Below are 24,225 nucleotides of genomic sequence, written 5' to 3' on the forward strand. Positions count from 1 at the left end.
ACATAGCTTGTATTAGTGCCAAATTGAATAAAAATGAAGAAACTATAGTCGCTTTACAAACAAGCATTGACTGCAAACACTTCTAATATACTGGAATTTCACCACCAAAAACTTTAAACAAAAATTGCTAGATGCAGGAGCTTTAGTGATAAAATCTGATAAGGGTAACACAGCAGTGCTATTACATGAAAAAGATTACAGAAAAAACATTACAGTATTTTGAACAGAATGGCATAAAACAAAATTAGTAAAGATCTGCTCAATAAGTTCCAAACTGAGGTAGAAAGAAAAATTGATCCCACTAAATTTCTATTTGACTCATTAGAAAAACATAGATTAAAGTTAATGAATCCAAGGCTCCTTACTGCAAGAGCTCAGATTAAAATATATAAACCTGACAAGCCAGTTAAAGTTATTATTAATAATAATAATGAATAAGCTCCCAGTAGTGAACTACATTACATTCTTGATTAAAAAAAAAAAAAAAATGATAAATCTTTCAGCATAAAAATAGCATCCATTTTCCTAACAATGTAGTAAATATGAATATCCCAAAAGATGTGATTTTTCACCTCTTGGGATGTTAGTAATGTGTTTGCGAACTAACAAACTGTTACAAATAATTAAATGTAATTTACTGCAGCATAATAATGTGGCAGTAGATGAGATTGTAGAGCTTGCGACTTTTTGCAGTTTAGCCTTGATTTCAAATACTTTACCTCTTCTGGAAAAATTTACTGCATGAGAGTTTTAGTTTATCCAGCAACTTGTCAGAAATTTTTCATAAAGACTTGGAAATTAGATTCTTTGACAAATTCTCTGATATAAAACATAAAATACTGTTTTACCACTGGTAAGTTGACAGTTGTATAGTTTTGTTTAAAGGAACCGAGCAAGATTTAAATGAAGTAACAGAAAAACTTCACCAAATGCACTCAAAAATTAAGTTCACTGTTGAAGGTGATATTGATAGTTGCATCAGTTTTCTCAATTTGTCAGTTAGTAGATCGAACGGGATACATATTTTTAAAGTTTACAGGTAGCCTACGTATTCAGGTATAATTATTGAGACTAATTCAAATCATCCAATCCAGCACAAAAAAGCACATTTCTGTTCATCTTTATACAGAACATTATAATTACCACTCAGACGAAGACAGAGCTTCAGAATTACAGGCAATCAAAAAGATAAGCATTAAGGAACAATGACAAAGGAAGTGATATAATGAAATTGTGCCACACTGTACAGAAAAATATTAAACAAAAAAAGAAAAAAAAATAGCATAGACAACGCCGTATAAAAGAAAAAGTATATTACACTCACATACGAAGGTCTTATAACAGGCCATATTGGGAGATGTTTCCCAAGAGAGGAACTGAAAGTAGTGTTTCGAATTGGCAACTCCCTTAGACACACACTAATACACAAGGAGAATGTACATAAGAACTAATATGATAATTTAGGAGTATATTAAATAAATTGTCGAAGCACGTACATTGGCCAAACTGGAAGAGTGTTTAAAACACATCATAAGGAACACTGCAATTTAAATTCAAATAATACAGCATTGGCTGACATTTGAGAATAACCAAAAATACATTAGGTGAGATAGAAGATAGTATGAAAATTATCTACACCACATATAAAGGTCCTCTGTTAAATGTTTTGGAAGAATTGGAAATTTAAGTGCTGTACATAAGCAACCAAAATATGATACCTGCCATATTATTCTAACAGATTTTTTTAAACAGTAGTGTTGAATGCATTTTTGTATAGATATTGTTAAACGTGTTATTTTGAAAGATATTTTAATTTTTACAAGATAGCAGACATTTACAGATGAGATGCCTACACACATACCCCTAAAAGAGGTGAAAGTTTAAGTAGTCTAGTATAGCCTGTTTAAAGTTGGTTGACAGCTCTAAAGATTAAACATAAGCCTCCATACCGGAAGTAGAATACGTACTTTACATAACATCAATGTAAGTATCTTTTAAAGTGTACATTCTTATGATGGTCTTGTTCATTTGAAGACCAAAACTGGTCATTAAAAAAATACAAAGTGTGCCTTGTGGCTGATCTCAAAAACAAAATTCACAATGTGCCACTCGTCACTGCTGGAGTGAAAGAGAGTTAAAACCCACCATAAGCTGACACGAGTAAGGTTACCATCTTTGAATCTTACCCAGATCAAATAAAGCCACTTTTAGGACTTCACCAACACAGATTCCATGAGCCTTTGAAGCAGCTCACGTAGATGGCTACACCTGTGCAAATTAGAAATTTATATATTCTGCATGTTTTCATAGGATACTTTGAAAGGAAATATTCACCTTGATCTCATTCATTTGCATTCCTAATCTCTAAGTATAGCTATAACAAAAATGAATATCACTGCCAATTTACAAAGAAAAATAGCTCTGTTGAGGTGGGATTTTTCGGGGTCTTGCATCTTCTTTACACATCAATTTATTTATTTATTTTCTTTCTTCTGATTGCAGCAACTGTCGTATCTGAGAGAGAAAGCTCGAGCCATAACAAGTTTTGCAGGATCGGTGCCATACCATATGCCTGGTGACACAAACAGCAGACTTGTACAGACTGAAATTCTCATGCATTAATAAATGTATGGAAGTAAATATAAAGCATGCTGTCAGGAGATCCTTGTAATTTCATTTATTTGCCAAATACACTGCCATACTGTATATGTAATATTTATTATTTTAATAAAATTGATGAATTTTCAATTTTTATATATATATAATGTGGTTTCCTTTCTTTCTTGCAAATATAGCATCATGCATAGCTAAAGTAAAGAGAAAAACGGTTGGCACAATTGACACACACACACACACTGCAGTTAATGGATGGAGACCTCAGGGAAGCCACAACTATGTTGGGCAGATTATACTAAGTGAAGGCCTAAAATTGTTTTCCTCACGGCCGTTTATTTTAAATTTTTGGCATTTACAATTTTTGTGTTTCTACAGTAGGTAAATATTATCATTATCTCTGACAGAAACTGATTACAAATGTGTCGTACTCTGTTACTTCACTAGTTTGAAAGTTCAGTACAGAAATCCAAAGACTAACTGGATGTAATCAGTAACACTGCATTGACTTTAAGGAAATACTTACACATACAGCTGCAGTACACAATGTGTGTGTGTGTGTGTGTGTGTTTTGTGGAAGTGCCATCAGGGTCATAAACATTTCATTTCGGCTCTCTAGCAGCAGTGTCCTGGCAATGACGTGGTCACTCCACAGGCCCCATCAAACCAAGTTGTTGCGCGTATATGAATTGGAATTGGATGACACATGGATATTTTCAGTCCCGTGAACAGTACCTAGGCAGTAAAAGTTTAAATAAAACAATGTACCTGTCTCATTCACTTTTTATTTCCTCTTATGACACGTTTTGAGAGTTTATACCATCATCTTCAGGTGGATATCACACTGTTTAGAGGTGAATTTGGGGCCACTTCTTTGCTACAAATACGTGCATATGGAACAACTCCCTATTATACAGATCTTTTTTCTTGTATAAATGTTTGATCTCTGCATATAACCACATTTCTTTGCTTTTTTTGAATTAGAGAAGCAGTTTCAGAATTTCCACACTTAGTAATTTTAACATATTTCGGTATGATTCCACCCTGCAAGCATTCGTTGTTAAAATTAATACTAGCTAGAGTCCTGAAAAGATTGTTTTGTGTTTTTGTATTTCATAACTTCCTTCACAGCCTCACTAGGCAAAGATAATCTTATGTCATCCATGTTGAAACTTTTCAGGACTCTTGCTAGTATTAAATTTACCAAAGTATGCTTGCAGTGTGGGATTCAACAGAAATATGTTAAAATCACTACTTTTGGAAATTCTGAAACCACTTCCCTAATCTTAAAAAAAGACAGGAAAATGTTGTTACATGCAGAGATCAAATATTTATACAAGAAAAATTATCTGTCTAATAGGCAGTTGTTCTATATGCATCTATTTACAGCAAATAAATGGCTCAAATCCACCTGTAACAAAGTATGGTATCCACCTGAAGATCAGACTATAAACTCTTGAAACCTTGTGGGAGAAAATAAAAAGTGATAAATTGTTTTATTTGAACTTTTATTGTCAAAACAGTTGCAGTTTCCTTAAAAAATAGTCCAATATGGACAGCATAAGGTACTGGCAATTAGCCAGATGTGGAGGCTTTCCCTTCTTGATGTTCAAAACAGAAGAGGTGCTGACTGCGGAAGTGATCACCATCTTGTAATACCTGAAGCATGGTTAAAGATTGCTGCTACTGGTCATCAAGATGCAAATTGCAGACAGAAAATATTTAATATTAGAAAACTTCAAAGCAAGGGCATTAGAAAAGAGTTGGTGCTGAAGTTGAAGAAACAATATAGTCAGCTGGAGGTGGAGGATTGAAGTGTGGAAGGGGCAAGTGTACAAGTGGAGAGGAAATGAAATAAAATCAAGAAAACCTTCCTAAATTCCAGTGAGAAGGTATCAGGATTCCTGGACGCCAGAAGGAAGCCATGGAAATCTGATCATACATGGCAGATGATTGAACAAATTAGAGAAATAAAGGCCTTGATCAACCAGTGTGGGGACAATGAACAAAAAGAACGCCTTAGAGCAAGGTACAAAAAGTTCCTTGGTGAGTGAAGAGAAGCACTAGATCTGATAACAGAAATCTGGTAAAATATCTTGCAGAAATAACTCTAGAGGCAGCAGAAAGGGGCAATTTGAAAGAGCTGTATAATGGAAACAATGGAAGGAATATTTCAGTGAGGTATTCAAATGAACCTGATCCATCATCATGAAGAACTAGACCAAATGGAAACACCTGCACTGCAAATTAATACTCACCCTCCCAGCAAGAGCGAAATTATCAAGGCTCTCAAAAGCTGTAAGAATAACAAGGCACCTGGTGTAGATAGTGTGATGGTGGAAATGCTCAAGGTAGACTATGATCTAACAGCAGATACTTTACTGCCCCTGTTCCAACAAATCTGGAATACAAAAGTCACCTTGGAAGATTGGAGGAAGGGAATCTTTATCAAGTTGCCCAAGAAAGGAGACCTGACAAAGCGCAACAACTGGCATGGCATCACACTTTTGTCAATATCCAGTAAAGTATTTTCAAGGATTGTTTTAAACTGTCTCAGAGTGGCCATGGACAGTAAGCTCAGGAAAGGACAGGCTGGTTTCAGAGAAAGCAGATCATGCACTGACCAAATCGACACCTTGAGCATCATTATTGAGCAATCCCTGGAATACTGTGAAACGTCCCCTTAGAAAAATTAATGAATTACTGTGCTGATAAACCTCTTACATTATTTTATTTTCAAACAGCTGAGCAGAACTGAACGTACTCAGACATTTCGCTCTTTCCCTATTCTGATCAATGCAATCTGACTTTAAATAATCCCTCAAAAGAATGGCCCTGACTAACAATTACCTATACCTCTCACAAATCACTTACCTCACAAAAATCTTCGTTACTCAAACTACTGCAATACAGCGAGCACCAATACTGCCAGCTAAATAAAAGATTCAAACTACTGAAGGCACTAACTACTGATAGGCATAGTTAGCAAATGAAAGATTTTGATAGAGAACAAACAATGTATTTACCTTAATAGTGTTCAAAAGTCATAATATCTATATCAGTCCATGATATCCAATATTACAAATTTACTCTCTCTGTCCAGATCATCCGCTCTCAAAACTCTGCCATCTCACTCCCCACATCCACCACTGCTGGCGGCTCACCTCCAACTGCGCAACGCTACGTGCTGTTAGCAGCCAACTGCCCAACACTACAATAGCAAATTCCAACAATGCCACCTAGCCACAGACTGCACACAGCACAGCCAGTGATTTTCATAAAGAGCGCTAGGTGGCAGTGGCGTTACCAATATAAGAACCTAAACAGCCCACTTACAACTGGTATCCTTTGTATCTGGCTTTTGTTGACTTTGAAAAAGCCTTTGACAGCGCGAGTGTGACGCCATTTGGAAATCAGTGCACCTCCAAAGATCATCAGTATCGTGAAGATGAGGTACAGAGAATATACTTGCCAAGTGAAACGTGATGGAAATCTCCAGAGCCATTCAGTTTAAACTCTGGAGTAAGGCAGAGTTGTTTGCTTTCACCACTGCTGTTTTTGCTGACATTAGATGGCGTCAGGAAGAAGGTAAACCGAGTATATGATCGTTTGGAGGACCTGGACTTTGCAAGATAACATCTGCATTCTGTCCAACACTTTCAAGGACATGAGTGAGAAGCTTAAGGAATTGGAAACAGAAGCTCAAAGAGTTGGATTAAAAATAAACACAGCTAACACTAAAGCACTTAGGATAAACAGAAGAACATGAATGCACTATCCGTGAAAGAAGAGGAGATTGAGCAGGTGGAGAGCCTTTGTTATCTGGGAAGTATTGTTTCCAAAAATTGGGAGGGGGGGGGGGGGGCAACAGAAGACAGCGAAAGTAGGAACAAAAAGGCAAAAGGGGCCTTTGCCCAGCTGCGACCAGTTCGGACATCTTGTGAAATAATGTTGAAGGTAAAGCTTAAAATCTTTGACTCAAATGTAAAATCTGTTCTGTTTTACGGGTGCAAGATGTGGAAAGTGACAGCACAAATTAAAACAAGAGTACAAACCTTCATCATGTCGGAGGACTATACCGTGAGTACGCTGGCCAGATGTTATCTCAAACCACGAATTATGGCAATGCAACCAACAACAGAAAGCCCAGGTAAATGTAAAAGAAAGGAAATGGAGATGGACTGGACACACTTTGAGAAGAGGCCCGCAACATATTCCAAAGCAGGCTTTAGAATGGAACCCTCAAGGAGCAAGGAGGAGAGGTAGATCAAGGTCGACCTGGCACAGGACTGTTGAAGCTGAAGTGGCAGCTGTAGGTCACTCCTGGAGTAACATCAAGAAGATGGCAACGAACAGGGTCAGATGGAGAGCTCTAATATGGGCCCTATGCTTCACATCAGAGTAAAAGGAATTAAGTCAAGTCAAAAAATGGAGAAATCAACATGTCTAAATGGAAGTTGAATGAATTAACAATGAACCCATTAGATCAGTGGCTGAGTTCTTATATATACAGCAATTAAAGATGACAATGACTGGGCCGAAATCAAAGGAAATAAACATAAGATTTAAATGGTGTGAAGGCTTTTGTTACAGCAAATGGAGATTTCAAACCTAAATTTCTTAATGGCTTTGAAATGGAAAGTTACAATGAATGTATACTACCAGTTTTGACTTATGGCAAGTGAGGGAGAGATTTTTAATGAAGAAAAAAGGAACAGGAGAGATGCATGTTGGGAATTACTAGGAGATAAGGAAACAAAGAAATGGACAAGATTAAAAGGCATGCTTATAACAGGAACAGAGATTAAACAAACACAGGTAGGACTTGTAATGAGACAAATGGAATGTACATGAACCAATGAAATTCTTTGTTGGATTTCAGGAGATTATGATAAACTGAAACAATGGCATTATGCAAGGTGGGTGGTTGGAATTACACAACATGCAGGAGAAACATGGGTGCATCCAGCTGAACTTGTAGTGTATGGAGGAGCTAAGAGGAGGCCTTTAGTCATCAGTAATGTCACATGGCCGACGATTACTAGTATTTAATATTTATTTGGGAAGAAATGGAGATTGTTTCCAACTAAATTTAAACTGGGGCAGATTTAATTTGATGACAGGCACTACTCACTCAGTTGTAGGAATGATGTATGAAGGGATAAAAACATTATGTGGTAAAATTTTGTCACAAGTGCTCCTATTAATGAGTGACTCTCCGTGTATAGTGTGGTGTTTATGAGGCTGATACTTGGAGCCGTTATTTCTGTTTTGGACAGCAGTGAAATGACACACAACCTCGGAAGGTGCTAGTCATATTAATAGAGGATGTCAAACCAGAGGACAGGTTGCTGCAAGACAGTGTCAAGAAGGCTTGCTGAATACCACCAGAACATAAGAAATATCACGATGATTATGTTTCTTTGTGCACTGTGTTATGCATTAAAAATAAAAATGAAATGAATACTCATTCTCTTGATGTCAGCTTTGTTGTAATGAACTCATATCAAGTGCCTGCTTAGTGTTAATTCAAAGTAGTAGTGTTTGGATTGAAAATTAATGTAGTCAAATCTGCAGACAAGGTACAAATTAACAACTGAGAGAACATTTTCACATCTGTATTTTACACAGGTTTCAATAAGAATTTTATTTGTCTATAGTGCACTGGTACATACAACCTGACAAAATATTTCTCAAAAAGTATTATGTTTGGAACAAAATTCATGATTCGAAAGAAAAATTTACGTAGTGCGAATATATTCAGTTTCATGCAGAAGGCAAGTCATATGCAGTCACTAACAAATTTTCCACAGTTCCTTCTTTAACCTGTAAAAGGAGTAAACAGTTATTAAAAAGATCAACAATGACACACAAATATTATCCATTTGTCAACCCATAGCAATGTAAAAGAATTTACAGAAAGCTTAAATATTTCAGAGAAAAATTCAGTTGTCAGTTGCAAATATTTTTATTTCGCTTGACTGGTTTTGACAAATTAATTTGTCATCTTCAGAAGATTACAATACCAGGAATATTATAAATCTTTCCTTGGGTACATTTGTGTAAAGTATAAGAAGTATATCACAGAAACTTACTCGGTATTACTTTCAGGTTTTATTGAAGCCAGTCTAGATTATGGCTAGTGCCTAGCCATTATCAGTGCACTGTTCCATTGTTTCAGTACATGTCCTAGTACGTCAGTGCCCTGTTTTTCGGTCTTCTGTCTCAGTTCGTTCAAGACTGTCAAGACTAGTCTTGAATGAACTTGACAGAAGCCTGAACAACAGGGCACTGATGTACTAGGACATGTACTGAAACTATGAAATAGTGCACTGATAATGTCTACGCACTAGCAGAAATCTCGATTTGCTTCAATAAAACCTGAAAGTCATTGGCCCATTCCTAATGGAAGAGTATAGTTTAGTAGATGTTAATATCTTCTTCTTAGATATGTCCAAAAAATTTACATATTTTAAGTGATTATTGTAAACACATATTGAAAATTTACAGTAACTCAGTCACACCTATGTACATGCCAAGCTGTTCTGTCAGCAGCAAGAAACAAATATAATCATTGTCATCTTTGAGGATTAAGGCTTTTTGCCTGTACCGCCTCAGATTTGTTCCCACTACCTCTTTAAGGGATGTCTGACATTCCTCTTGCTGATTGGGTTATACTGTATTGCTGTTTTAGTTATTCTACCATTAGACATACATTGGACTTGCCTTTCCAGTTCAGTCGGTACTTTTCAGTTATATGTAAATAAAAAGTATAACTCAGCTATATAATGTACTTACATATAATACATTATAATACATAATAAGACGGAAGAAGACGCAAAGACACAACTTGACAACTTAAGTAAGGTAGCCAGAAAGGTGCGACTGAGGATCGCCTATAACAAGGCAAAGACATTAAATACCACTGCAGACTGGGAAACACCGGAAGGCACTGTGCAAATGGTGGACAAATTTAAATATCTGGGAGAATTTATAACAGGAAGGAACAGGAGCAAGGAGGGAATAACAGAGGATAAAGAAGATGAGGTCAGCCTTCTGCATGACGAGAGACATATATAATAAAAAGAATATATTCACAGAGGCAAAGTTACGCCACTACAAGGCAACGGTGAGGAATGCAGTATTATATGCTGCTGAGACGATGACACTAGGAAGAAATGGGGAAGAACAACTAGAGAAAGAAGAGAGAAAATACTAGGTCCCAAAAGAAGTGGAGAGAGGTGGATGCGAAGACCTAGGGAAGAATTGTACCGGAACATGAGAACAATATCCGGGGAAATCAGACTCAAAAGGGCAAAGTTTTCTGGACATGTAGTTAGGGTGAGTATGGACAGAATGACAAAGAGAGAGTGAGAAACAACAGGGAGGACAAGGGGAAAGACAGGAACCAAGTGAATTGTTGAACTTTGGAAGGACTGGTTGGAATTGGGGATCAAGGTCGAAGGAAAGGGAAATTGGAGGAACAAATATACACCGACCAACATGCCGGAGATCAATGACAGAGAAGAATACAGGAAAAGATTAGAGTGTCACCAGTGGAGCTGACAGGAGAAACGGAAACTGAAGATCTCAGAAGAAGAGTGTGAGAGAAAGAATGAAGAGGAAAATGTAGTCCATGAAGGGGCTACCCGTGGTCCTACAGAGGCTGTAACGCAAGAAGAAGAAGAAGAAAAAGATATAATACATTTGAAAATCATGATACACAGTTCTAATATATAAAAGGAATGAGCTGATTTTCACATTTTATAAGAGATGTTATGCAATCAAAACAAAGTCTATTTTTAATATAAGTTTCTCATTCAACAAATCTTTTGGATTTTGATGGGAAAGTTAAAATACTTCTAATTCTTCTCAAAGGTTCATTTTGTGGTGCTTGTCAACTACATGCAAAATTTTTACGTTAAGTAAGGATGGAGAAGGAAAAGTGTGTTTCTCAATTTTGAGATGTTCCGCAAAACTTGTCATTTATGAATTCTCACAGTCTTTGCTGAGCAAGTGCTCACGAAAGTGACTTCCCTGTCTGTTTTATATAAAAACTCTGACATACTACAATGTGTTTTATATACCTCAGAGTTGAGGAATTTGTCAGTTGGATGTTTCTCATTACGCATAAAGAGCAAATTAGTGGAATTACCAGTGGTGAAGGACCCAGTGATGTCATATTTTTTAAACAAATTATCTATACGATATGTGAAATGTCACCTAGAAATGGGATTCAGGACAATTTTATTGAATGTAGAGGACTTTATAATATTTCTAATTCTGTAGTCTTCTGAAGAAGAGAGATTAATTTGTTGAAATCGATAAAGAGAAATAAAAATTTTTGCAACTGACAATTTAATCTTAATCTGAAATATATATACTACAGTTGTTGAAAATTACAGCTACGAATAAAATAATACAGCTGAAATATACTTACTGCCTTATAATCTAAGAACATTTCCTTAAATGCACTGAAATCTGTAAAGGTATACAATACTTCAAACACTTCCCCATCCAGGTTGCACTTTCGTCTCCTGCAAGTTATTTCAAAAGAACTGTTCTTAAAAGGTTAATCTGCATTTCACATAACTCATTCAGAATGAAATTTAGACAATGTTGCTTCAATGTATTCAATTATCAAGCAATAAAACAGATGTGAAACTTATATGCCATCATACATTTTGGTGCCTTATTTTCACTTCCTGGTGTCATTGTGGTTTAGCTCATCACTACAGCCCTCATAAATGCAACACTATTGGAAAGTATTCTGATTTTGTCCCATTTGAGCTATGTATTTCATTCGCAAACTGCCTCTGAAGTTTGCACTTTTCAACTTAAAGACTGTCATTTGAAGATTGCAAAGTAACTTTGTTGCTTTAATATCATAATATGCAGTGGCAAATATAGCATTAACAAATATGGTTATGTTTAAAGTCCAGGCATCACCTAAAGCAAAAAAAGGTTCTTCAGTTTTTTTTAAATAGACTGTAAACTTTCAGTTCCTTTATGAGCATCCCTTGTGCCACTGACGCAGTTTTTATGTAGTCATGAATTTGTTGCTCAGTGTGGTTGGTTTCAAGTATCTTGTGTTTTATGGAAGCACTAAGACATATAAAGTTAGCATAAAAATATATTGGTCTTGTCTGTTAATTAACAGATTCAAAAAGTAATCAGTAGTATCATGACTTTCGTCACAAGTGAAGTGAAATCTTTCGAGTATGTGAGACAAAAACTCAGTCTGAATTTCCAGCAATAGTTGGGTATGCAAGTCTCATCTAAGGAACCCAAGCACATCAAGTGTAGTCACCATACACATCCAAATGTAGCTATCAGTTGCCTGATCTCTCGTGGTCTGACTCATAACGCAGGGTGATTCAGAAAGAACTTTACAACTTTAAAAATTCGTATAAATTAATTCATAGTAATTTATTGAAAGAAGATATAGAGCTGGGTTTTGTGTTAATTTCTGGGGAAACACATTTTTTACCTTAAACTAAAGATGTTGTGTGTGGTTTACACTGATTATCCTGCACACATCCCATCGAAAGTCAATTTCTTTCCAAACTTGCTGTAGCATTGTAGGTGTAACTTGCTCAGTGGAGGTGTAAATTCTTGCTCTAAGTTCAGGTAGAGAAGCCAGCACAGGAGGTACAAACACATATCCCTGATGAATCCCCATAAAAAGAAAAAAAAATGAGTTGTGTCAGGTCTGGAGTACGTGGTGGCCATGCAATTGGCGCATCACGGCCAATCCATTACCCTGGAAAGCAGTCGCTGGTAGTGGGGTGGTGCACCATCTTGCATGAAGTGAACATTTCATTCTTGGTCATCCTCATCGATCTGTGATATCAAAAATTGGTGTGACATATCCAGGTACACTATCCCGCTGATGGTTCTCTCACAGAGAAAAAAAGGGCCATACACTTTGTTCTTGCTCAGTGCACAAAAAACGCTCAGTTTGGGGCTATCATGAACATTTTGCAATATTTGATGTGGATTTTCACTGCCCCAAATCCTACACTTACGTGTGTTAACCTTGCCATTTAAGTGAAAGGTTGACTCGTCAGAAAAAATGACTTTGTCCAAGAAATATTCATCCTCATGTAATCGATTTAACATAACCGCACAGAAGTTCTTGCAAGCAATTTATCAGAATTTTTATTGCTTGTATAATCATCAATCTGTACGGTTTCAAATTCAAATGCAAACGGTTTCTCAACACACGCCAAACAGTCATATATGGGATTTGCAGTTCAGGAGATGCAGGCTGGGTCAATTTCATAGGGCTGTTGTCAAAACATTGTCTCACTCGCTCAACGACATTGCCAGACGTGTTTGGACAACTTGATGATTTCCCATGTCTTACCAAGCACCCTATTGCTACAAAACATTATGCCACTCTTTAAATTGTAGGCCTACTAGGAGGATCTTTAATGTATCTGGTACTGAAATTACACTGAACTGTTGTCACCGACTTTTCTTCAAACCAAAACACACAGCTAGCAAACTTGGGTCCATTGAAGGCAGCCATCTTTAATGCAACTGCTGCTAGCGTTCCTTACAGTGTGATTCTGGACTAGAGAACTACACAAGACAAAACTTGATGTATTTGCCTACAAATTGACACTAAAATAACCTCTGTAGGTACTATGAATTAATTTACATGAATTTTCAAAGTTGTGAAGTCCTTTTTGAAACATCCTGTATAATCAATGGTGATGGAATAATCAAAAGCTCTGCATTGCACGTTTGTTGTCAAATGCAATTTGGTTTATTGGATGCCAGAGGCACTTTGTTTGTTGTGCACATTGTACGTATGTGGCACAAACTGAGGGATGTTCTGTCAACACAAAAATGGCTTGATGTACCACGAAAAGGTAACGACAAGGACTCAGAGCAAGGAGAGAAGAAACTGGAAGCACTAGTATGTATGAGCATGGTTACTATACATTGAAGCTTGTATCCTCTTTTCCAGTTTAAGTCTATTTCACAAATATAGGGTGTATCAAAAATAATGGTGCAAACTTACACGGCTGAAAGTGCATGATATAGAAGCACGAATGTCCCAGTAAATACAGGTCTGCAAAAGAGCCGCTTGCGAGATAATCACAATTGTATGGTTCCACGCCGCCACTGATGGCATTGTTTGTAACATTGTCCAGTTTCCCCCTTGCGTACTGTTTACACAACGGAACATTGCCAAGAGGTGGAGATGGAACCACACCATACGCGCAGAATGTACAGGACGGAAACAGTACACAGTCTCAAAGGGTATCAGATGCATCAGAGGAGTGCCATGTGTGCTGTGTTGTAGTTACAATGGAACTGTACAGTAATGAAGAGTATGCAGATATGCATTTCGTGTACAGTAGTGCTAACGGCAATGCACAGAGGCTGCACATTTGTACCAAGAAACATATCCTGATCGAAGACATCCAGAAAGTCGTACATTTACAAGTGTCTATCAGCGCCTGAGAGAACATGGGGGTTTTGCACATGGTAGAGCAGGAGGCAGACCTGCTCACGTTGCTCCTGAGGTTGAGGATATGGTGTTGGAAGCAGTACAGCACTCTCCAGGAACCTCAACGAGAAGAACTGCCATGCAAGTGCCTGTACTAAGCCATAGCAGTGTATGGAGAATTTTACATCGCAATTTACTGTACCCTTACCACCTCCAATGACTTCAATGTCTCAATGATGCAGACTTTGTTCCTAGAGTGATGTTTCGTCAGTGGCTGCAACAGCAGGCTGTAGTTGACCCTCATTTCGCATGTAACATTTCATTTACAGATGAAGCAGGATTCACATGCAATGGTGTGTTTAACTATCATAACATACATTTGCGGTGTGAAATAAACCCACATGCTGTTCACGAGTCACCACATCAGCAACGTTTCTCACTGAATGTGTGGTTAGGGGTAGTAGGCAATCAACTCATTGGGCCACACATTCTTTCACCACAACTTAATGGATGGAGGTACCTTAGCTTTCTGTGATGTCATCTTCCAGGATTGCTTGAGGACGTTCCCCTTCAGCAGCGTCAAGAGTATGTGGTACATGCATAATGGAGCTCTGGCACATTTTGCTGCTGGTGTGAGATAGCATCTAACATGCAGATACGGCCAAAGATGGATACGTCAAAGTGGACCTGTACCTTGGCCTCCAAGGTCACCTGATCTAAATCCTTCAGATTTTTGTGTCTGGGGTCACCTCAAAGGCAAAGTGTGCAGCACACCCGTTAACACAACTGAAGAACTGGAGCAGAGAGTTGTACATGCTTGTCAAGAATTCCAGAATGATCCAGGGGTTTTCAAAAGGATTTGAAATTCATTGCAGAGACAAACACAGTATTGCACCAGATGCAAGGAAAACACTTCAAACACCTCCTTTAACAGGTACGCCATATGTGAAGTGTGAACTAATTCTAATGTACAACCCAATAGTAAAGTCTAAATTTCAAATTAATGTGTATTAACTAGGACAATGTTTACAATGGCATCAGTGGCGGCTTGGAACCATACAGTTGTGATTATCTCGTAAGCAGCTTTTTTGCGGACCAGTGTTTACTTGGATATTTGTGCTTCTATTGTCATGTACTTTCAGCCATGTAAGTTTGCGCCATCCTTTTTGATACACTCTGTATACAGCAGATTCTGTTCACAGGTACTCTGATCAAGAGGACTGTGTACTATATCCAAATGATTTGTACTAGTGGTTCTGGTGGTGGTTGTAGCACTAATAATATAATATAATCGTTTGATAATTTATTGGTGAAAGGTGCTAAAAATTTCTAACTTTGTCAATGAGGGAATAGATGTGAAGGAACGAATATGGAAATAAGGCAGTACACAAGTAACAAAGGTCTTATCTTTTAGCTGAAGTTATTATATGTCAAAGTTAATTTTTGTAAAGGCAACTTTTGAATACGATAAATGCTGTAATGTTTGCTGTTATGGAATTTCATGGAAGATGTTTTTTCTCCTAATCTCACTGGATTAAAGTGGAGAACTATGCAAATGAGTTTTTGCATAACTTTTTGAGCCAGAAGAAGACTTTTATTTATGAATGTTCAGCTTTACTGCAGAACAAACTGAAGGGAAATGATGAGCTTTAAGCATATATGGAGAACAAAACTTAGTGCAATTCATGATAAAAATTACTCTGATGGGTTTGCAAATCATGCATAGCAGATGTTGTGATTAAAATCAAGGATGACAGTATAACTGAAGGCTACTATTCCTATTATTAATCAATCTAGCTCCAATTTTTATTGAATGGAATCATTTGAGAGTTGCCATCCCCAACAGGTGAGCGTGATGATTGTACTGACAGGACAGCCAACTTCAATAACAAAAGCAGTGTGGATGTGAAGTTCATATAGCGAAAATGTTCAAATCACTGTCTTATGGGATTTTGGGGAAGCCTCTGCAGGTATTTTTTTGTAGTCATGGTGCTGTTTTGCTCTATCCCACAGTGTATAGAATGCTTTCTTTCAAATTAAACTGTGTGACAGGAGCAAAATGTATTGAAATTAAGTTTTGGTGATGAGCAGAGAAACACTTCTTCAAATTCAAGGGGACTTCTAAAACTGTAACATCAATAGAGAAACTGAAGGCTTCATGGAAGGCAAACAGGTTTCATAATAATTCTGATTATTAAAGTGTAATTTATGTTTATTGGTGACTGTTATTAGAACAGAAACATACTGTGCCAGGAGAGTTAGTGGAATTGGTCAATCTTTTGAGTCTTGCATGAATCTACGATTAAAATAAACTGGCAAGGTTCTTCCAGATAATATATATGGATCAGTTAATCACATCTAAAGACAGAATATGGAACAATTATAATCACATCTAGAAGAACAAACTTAAAAACTGTTTTAGTGGCATAAAGAATCTCAAGATCTGGCTAAAAAAGTTAACATTATCTATTGCAAAGAGTTGTGGTGTTTTCATAGATAAGGGGTATTTCACAGATTTGTAGGATAGGTATGGGAAGGGGAGGTTGGCAAAGCTTATAGGTGACAGTGTAGTGGGTAGTAGTGGGATCACTCACGGAAAAATTCCTGTGGTAGTTGGTGTTAGAGCTGAACCTTTTTTAGATTGAAGTGTGGTGGCTTCCATATAAATTTTGTATATGATAGTGGAAGAAAAAGGATGTTGGTAGATCTCCTAAATTCATATGATCTGATGCAGATTGTGTTTTTTCCAACTAGGTTGCAGGGAAATAGTAGCACAGCCATAGACAATATTTTTATTTATTCTTCATTACTAGATGGCCATTCAGTTAGTAAACGGGTGAATGGCCTTTCAGACTATGGTGCACAAATTTTAACACTAAAAGTCTTTTGTACTCAAACAAATGTCACATATAATTACAAACTATGTACGAAAGTTAATCCAACAGCAATAGAGAGTTTTTTAAACCTTGTCAAGGAACAAGAGTAGCAGGATGTTTATAGGGCCAATAACATAGATGATAAATATAATGCTTTCCTTAACACATTTCTCATGCTATCTGAGAGTTGCTTTCCATTAGAACGTTCTAAATGGGGTACTAGCAATAATAGGCAGCCCGAGTGGCTGACTAGTGGGATTATAATGTAGAACAAAGCGGGAATTATATCAATATATTAGAACTACTCACAATCAAGCTACAGTAGCCAATTACGAACAGTATTGTAAGGTGCTTAAAAATGTTATCTTGTCAGCAGCACAACAATATAAAGTCATAGCAAAATACTGAAGTACTGTGCCGCACATGTAGCCCTGTATTTAGCCATATTTGCAGTTTTTCCTTTAGGAATGGTCAGTTTCCTGAACGATTAAAGTACTCAGTAGTAAAGCTGCTTTATAAAAAGGGAGAAAATGATAATGTAGACAATTTTAGACCTATTTCTATGCCACCAGTGTTTGCTAAAGTTATCGAAAAGGCTATGTATGTAACGATAATATATCATTTTAAACCACATAATTTGCTATTAAATTTACAGTTCGGCTTTAGAAGTCGTTTAACAACTGAAAGTGTTACATTCTCTTTTCTCTGTGAGGTACTGGATAGTTTAAACAAAAGGTCTTGAATGCTAGGCATATTTTTTGATTTAACTAAGGCGTTTGGTTATGTTGATCACAAAATATTGCTCCAGAAGTTGGACCATTATGGAATACGGGAAGTAGTTCACAACTGGTTCACCTTTTACTTTAGCAACAGACAGCAAAAGGTCATTACTCACAATGCTGAGAATGGCTGTGATGTGGGATCTGAGTGGGGTACAGTCAAGTGGGGGATTACTCCAGGGATCAGTGTTAGGCCACTCTTGTTCCTTATTTATATAAATGATATGCCCTCTAGTATTACGGGTAACTCTAAAATATTTCTGTTTGCTGATGACACAAGCCTGGTAGTAAAAGATGTTGTGTGCAACATTGGCTTGGTTTCAAACAGTGCAGTTCTTGACATTAAATTCATGGCTTGTAGAAAATAAACTAACACTAAACCACAGTAAGACCAGTTTTTACAGTTTCTAACACACAATTCAACAAAATCTGGCATTTTAATTTCACAGAATGGGCATATGATTAGTAAAACTAAACAGTTCAAATTTCTAGGTGTTCAGATAGACAGTAAACTGTCGTGAAAAGCCCACGGTCAGGATCTTGTTCCGAGACTTAATGCTGCCATTTTTACCATTCGAACGGTATCTGAAGTGAGTGATCATTTGACAAGAAAATTAGTTTACTTTGCTTATTTTCATTCACTTATGACATATGGTATTATATTTTGGGGTAAATCTTCCCATTCTAAAGGGTATTTTTGGCTCAGAAAAGGGCAGTTCGAGCAATAAGTGGCATAAGTTCACGAACCTCTTGTCGACCCCTGTTCGCTAGTCTGAGTATTTTGACATTGGCCTCTCAATATATATATTCCTTACTGTCATTTATTGTTATCAATATTAGCTTATTCTAAAGAATAATCAGCTTTCACTCAGTTAATACTCAGCAGAAATCAAACCTGCATTTGGATCAGACTTCCTTAACTCTTGTGCAGTGCAGAAAGGTGTGCAGTATACTGCTGCATCCATTTTCAATAAGCTACTACTTAATTCAAAAATCTTAGCAGTAATCCACGCGCTTTCAAATCGAAACTGAAGAATTTCCTCATGGGTCATTTCTTCTCCACTGTCGACGAGTTCCTTGAAAAATTAAGCTGATTCTTGTTGGATTGTTGACTGCATTTACTTAAACTTATGGATTGTCTTTTTGCAGGTTCATAAACATTTTATTTTTATCTATTATTACTTTTATGTTGTAATTTCATGTACTGACATGTTCCATGACCTTGGAGATTTTCTCCTCAATTTGATCCTACAGAATTTGGCACGTAAATAAAAATAAAATAAAATAGATGGATTGTAAGACACTAATATGCAAGTAGTTTTTTGTCAACCACCATGATAAGTTGCTGAGCTAGTGTTGTTCTGTATCACAATATAAAGCCCACCCTCATCATCATCATCATCATGCATCAACTCATACTTGCTTTAAACTCTGCTATGCATGCATTTGGAAAGTTCCTCTTTTTCCCCAGTGCCTTCATCTGTATAATTTCTTGAGTAATCAAAGACTCTAAATTTTGCTTCTCTCACTTGTACAGAACAACCTGCTGCTTCAATTCATGGAACCATCCCTCATTTGGTCTCATGAATACTGACATGTAGAATTGGTGATCTATAATTTATTCTTCAATGACACCACATATAAACATTAGTTTCTGTGAGATAAAATTTTCTTCCTGTTGCACTGTCGTTTGTGGCCTCTGCTTCATGAACAACCATTAATTTAAAATTGCTGTCTTTTGTCCATATGAACCAATTGAGAACTGCAAACATGTAGCTCCACATTTCTCAACAGCCACAACTGTGATTTGCATCCATTATCGACTACTACAATTTACTGTTCTTAAAGCACTAAGAAAACTGAATAACAACACTGTGTTACGTGGAGCACTTTAAGCTAACTGTGTGTTCATCATTTGTAACTAACACTGAAACTTAACAATACTGTTAAGCAATAGCTGCCTTAACACCATTGTTGAACCTCATATCTAATTTATTGTAGCGCATTTTCAGTATTTTGTGAGAACATATTTATGTTAGAATTAATTGTCTCCTGTAGAAATATACACTATTACCATTTATTAAGTCAGATCAGTTCCAACTACATTCAGATTCAGACGAACTGCAATTTAAATGGCCTGTTCGGACAGAGTTTAGTTTAGTTTTTAGACTTTAAAAAACAGCAAGGCGAACAGGATGCACTTCCATGGTTGGCAGTATGATAACTGCCCACATTCGTCAAAGCTGCAGCCACTGAACCCCATCGCACCATTCCAAAATCATCAAATTAAATCTGTATGTGAACTCAATTACCAAATGGAAATGGTAGGTAGCACCTTGTTGACCTCTGCAAGCAAAGCTTAATTCTCAAATCTAAGATGACCCTCACTTTTAGAATGAGTATTTTGAAAAAAAAAAAAATCATCTCATAGAGAAGTAAATATGATAAGTTGTGCTGTGGGTCCTATGAGCATGACTACTACAGACATAAAAATAAATTGTATGCTTTTAGGTTTAGACAAGTCAAAGAAAATATACTCTGAAGCAAAAGATTGAGGTGACATATGTGTATAGAGAATTTGTGGACTGTTCTACTGACCAACATATTATTAAAGAAAGTAAGGAAATCGTTTATGGCTGACAGGAGGTGCAGGAGTTGACAGTGATAATGTTGAACAAATAATTAGCAAAAGTACTCATGCCACACAAAAAATGGCCCAGCAATTCCAGTGATGTATAATGTGATAAGGAGAATTTGTACATGGTTTCTGAGAGATTGTAAAAGGTTATTGTGCTATATAAGGCATTTTGAAAAAATAGTAGTACTAGCTGAGATCATCATAGCACATCCATTTACTAGCTGGATTAGGAGAGGATTTTTGCTTAAAAACAGCAATTAATGTCAAAACTTACAGATGATAGAACACTTAATTGGCTAACAGTACACATGTGGGCAAGGGTAAACTTTATGTTTGCCTTCATCACACTGCAAGTGTAATTTTTACTTACAGAAAAGAGAAGAAACCGAAAATATATGACTTTCTTGCAGTTTTTGCCAGCGAAAAGAAGGAAAAGTCTTCCAATGGTTGACCTTTCTTAAATGACCATTTGCAGAGATAGAATGATAAGATTTAGGGGTGGTGGTGTGGGGGCTTTATTAATTTTCATTTGTTGCATAATATTTTGAGAGCACTGATTTAGCTGTTTGTTTATCAGTGTCAGATTATTTAATGGCAAAGTTACATCATATAGAAAGTACGAATCACAGGTGTGAGACAAATGACTTGAGGGATGGAAGAACAGTGATAAAATCCATACCAGGCACTCTTTAACATCGTGCTGACACACCTATTGAATGTGTTTGATCATTTAATAACTGCACACTGTAATTTTAATGGTAATGGCTTGTGTCACATACATTCCATCTACATCTACATATACATATATACTCCACTAGCCACCGAGCGGCATGTGGCGGAGGGCACTATTCGCGCTGAAGTCATATTTCCCTCGCTCTGTTCCACTCGTGGATCATGCAAGGGAAAAACGACTGTCTGAATGCCTCAGTACGAGCTCTGATTTCCCATACATTTGAATGGTGATCATTGCGTGATATGAAAGTTGGTGATAATAATATATGCTCTACATCCTAGGTGAAGATCAGATTTGGGAGTGAGCAGTCCCTTCTGTTTAGCACATAATCTATCTGCAAGTGTGTCCCACTTCAAGCTTTCTATGAGATTTGTAACGCTCTTGCGATGGCTAAATGTACCAGTCACGAATCTTGCCACTCTTCTTTGGACCTTCTCAATCTCTTAAATTAGACCCGACTGGTAACGGTCCCATAGAGACGAACAATACTCTAAGACTGGACGAACTTAAGTATTGTAAGCAATTTCCTTTGTTGAAGGACTGCATCGCTTCAGGATTCTACCAACAAACTGCAATCTAGAGTTTGCCTTACCCGTTATTTGTGTAATCTGATCGTTCCATTTGAGATCATTTCGAATAGTCACACCCAGATACTTGACAGATGTTACCACTTCCTAAGACTGGACATTTATTTTGTACTAGTACATTAATGGGGATTTTCACTTTGTTATACGCAGTAGGGTGCACTTACTAATATTGAGAGATAACTGCCAGTCATTACACCACACATTTATTTTCTGCAAATCCTCATTGATTTGTTCACAACTTTCATATGATACTACTTTCCTGTAGACTACAGCATCATTGGCAAACGGTCTAATACCGCTGTCAATACCATCAACCAGATCGTTTATGTAAATAGTAAAAAGCAGCGGACCTATTACGCTGCCCTGGGGCACACCTGATGTTACGCTTGTTTCTGTTGAAGTCTCCTGATTCATAATGCAACTGCAAATGAGGAGCAGGTCCAATGCATACTACTGATTCACTAGGTAAAGAAAGTGTGGGTAATAGCCATCGTTCTCAGGTCCAGAATTTCCATACCCTCTACCCAGGTTGTATTAAAGAAAGCAAGCATGTGTCTATCAAAGGGCAGCTCTAAATGATAGCTACTATGGAATTGAATTCTGGTGGTTCATTTAATTGAAATGAACATTAACTTCACACACACACACACACACACACACACACACACACACACACACACACCAATCCTGTTTCAGTCAATAACCCAATTCTTGGACAATATACACACACACACACACACACACACACACACACACACACACACACACACACCAATCCTGTTTCAGTCAATAACCCAATTCTTGAACAATATACAACCTTTAAATAGATAGTACAATAATAGGTACTGATGAACCAAAATATTATGAACACTGACAATGGCCCACTGCCCACCTGGTGGTGTTGTAGGCATGCAATGCAGTACAGAAAGAATGTAAGTGGAAGAAAGACAAACAGGCAGTTATTATAGTGAAGATGATGCAGAAATCTACTTATGATAGCAGTTTTGACAATGGGCACATTGTTGTGACACTGCTGCTGGAAATGAGAGTCTCTGAAAAGACAAAGCTGTTCGCCTGTTGGTGTACTACTGTTGTTAACACCTATGGAAGGTGGTTGAAGGATGGTGATACAATGAAATCAGATGAATGGTATTGGACAACCATGTATCATAACAAAGTGTAGAGGTTGGAGGATCCCCAGCTGTGTAATTTAGGATACGCAGTGATCTGTGGCAGATCTGATGATAGGGTACAATGCTGCTGCAGGCACAAGTGTTTTGGAGCACATCATTCAAAGGCTATTGTTGAACATGGAGTTCCATATCACATAAGCGCAATGTGCTCCTGTGTTGACCCAACACCACCATCAGTTACGATTGCAGTGAGCACAGCATCAATGAGTTTTCACCCTCGATCAACAGAAATGTATCGCCTGTCAAATGAATTGCATTTCTTGTTACATCATGTCAATGGTTGGGTCCTTACACACCATTATCCAGGCAAATAGCTGCACAAAACATGCACTGTGCCACAGATGCAGGCCAGTTAGGGCAATTAGGCTATGGGGTACACTGAGTTGGGCTTCTCTGGGATCTGTGGTGGTAATCGAAGGCATCATGACAGCAGTGAACTACATGAACATTATTGCAGATTTCATGCTCGAAGTCTTTTCCTACGACGATGACATCTTCTAGGAGGCTCAGTGTCCGTATTGTAGGGTCAGAATCGTACAACAGTGGTTTGAGGAGCATTGTAGTGAACTTGATGTCTTGGCCAGTAAATGTGCCTGATCTGTACCCATTGGAACACACATCAGGTGCCAGCTACGTGCCTGTAAACTACCATCCTGTTAATTCATGGGAATTGTTTGACTTGTGCATAGACATCTAGCATCCTGTCAAGGACTTGTAGAATCCATCCTTTGTTGTACTGTGTTTGAAAATTGGAACAATGTACTATTAAATAGGTGGTCATAATGTTTTGGTTCATCAGCGTATTTTTATATGGGTTTCAAAGGCTTTTTTGCATAAGGGAGAGGGGAAGGGGGGGTCTAAATAACAACACGTGCTTCGCAAATTCTATGTGAGTTGCTGATTTCAGAAACATTTGTCCATAAATTGTCAGATTTGAATTAAGGGTGCAGCACTGTTCTGTGAAGGTAGCTCTATCGGTTGGTGAGAGAAATAGCACTTGTCCCACACTCAATACGGGAGTTTGGGACTGACAAAATTTACAGTGAGCATGGAAAGATCTCTTCTCCCGGAGAGGTGTTGTTTCTATATGCAATGTTAGTAGAAGTGGAATAAGTGACATACGAGTTCTTGCACTGATTCTTTTGCGTGCAAAGAGAATAAACCACATGTAGTTTATTATCGTGCAACATGTCTTCTGATGAATCAGTTAGAGATTGCAGAACATTAAAACAAAAGAAGGGAGTGAGGAATGTGGAATATCAATATGAGGAGATTAAAAGGCTGCACACTAAAGGGCAGGAGTACAAAAGCGTCAGTGGGAAAATAGCACTGAAGAAACAAA

The 24,225-nt window shown here is 37.3% G+C and overlaps 2 protein-coding genes across 15 annotated transcripts in view; one reads left to right on the forward strand and one right to left on the reverse strand.

Moving 5' to 3' along the window:
* The window catches only part of LOC126161792 (nuclear pore complex protein Nup93-like), a 176,602-nt gene extending 173,880 nt beyond the window's left edge, over positions 1-2,722 (forward strand). For 4 of the 5 annotated variants that reach the window (XM_049917866.1, XM_049917865.1, XM_049917867.1 and 1 more), the window contains one exon: positions 2,503-2,722. In XM_049917866.1, the coding sequence (XP_049773823.1) occupies positions 2,503-2,622 (120 nt within the window). In that variant the 3' untranslated portion in view covers positions 2,623-2,722. The remainder of the gene's footprint in view (positions 1-2,502) is intronic. The other variant, XM_049917869.1, reaches the window with a different exon arrangement.
* A 5,498-nt stretch (positions 2,723-8,220) lies between these two features.
* The window catches only part of LOC126161794 (ADP-ribosylation factor-like protein 2-binding protein), a 114,447-nt gene continuing 98,442 nt past the window's right edge, over positions 8,221-24,225 (reverse strand). For 8 of the 10 annotated variants that reach the window (XM_049917882.1, XM_049917880.1, XM_049917876.1 and 5 more), the window contains 2 exons: positions 11,054-11,171; positions 8,221-8,439 (listed from right to left, as the gene is read on the reverse strand). In XM_049917882.1, the coding sequence (XP_049773839.1) occupies positions 8,380-8,439; positions 11,054-11,171 (178 nt within the window). In that variant the 3' untranslated portion in view covers positions 8,221-8,379. The remainder of the gene's footprint in view (positions 8,440-11,053; positions 11,172-24,225) is intronic. The other 2 variants (XM_049917881.1, XM_049917885.1) reach the window with 2 other exon arrangements.

Source organism: Schistocerca cancellata, chromosome 2, assembly GCF_023864275.1.
Source record: "Schistocerca cancellata isolate TAMUIC-IGC-003103 chromosome 2, iqSchCanc2.1, whole genome shotgun sequence".
In the NCBI taxonomy this organism is placed as follows: Eukaryota; Metazoa; Arthropoda; class Insecta; order Orthoptera; family Acrididae; genus Schistocerca; species Schistocerca cancellata.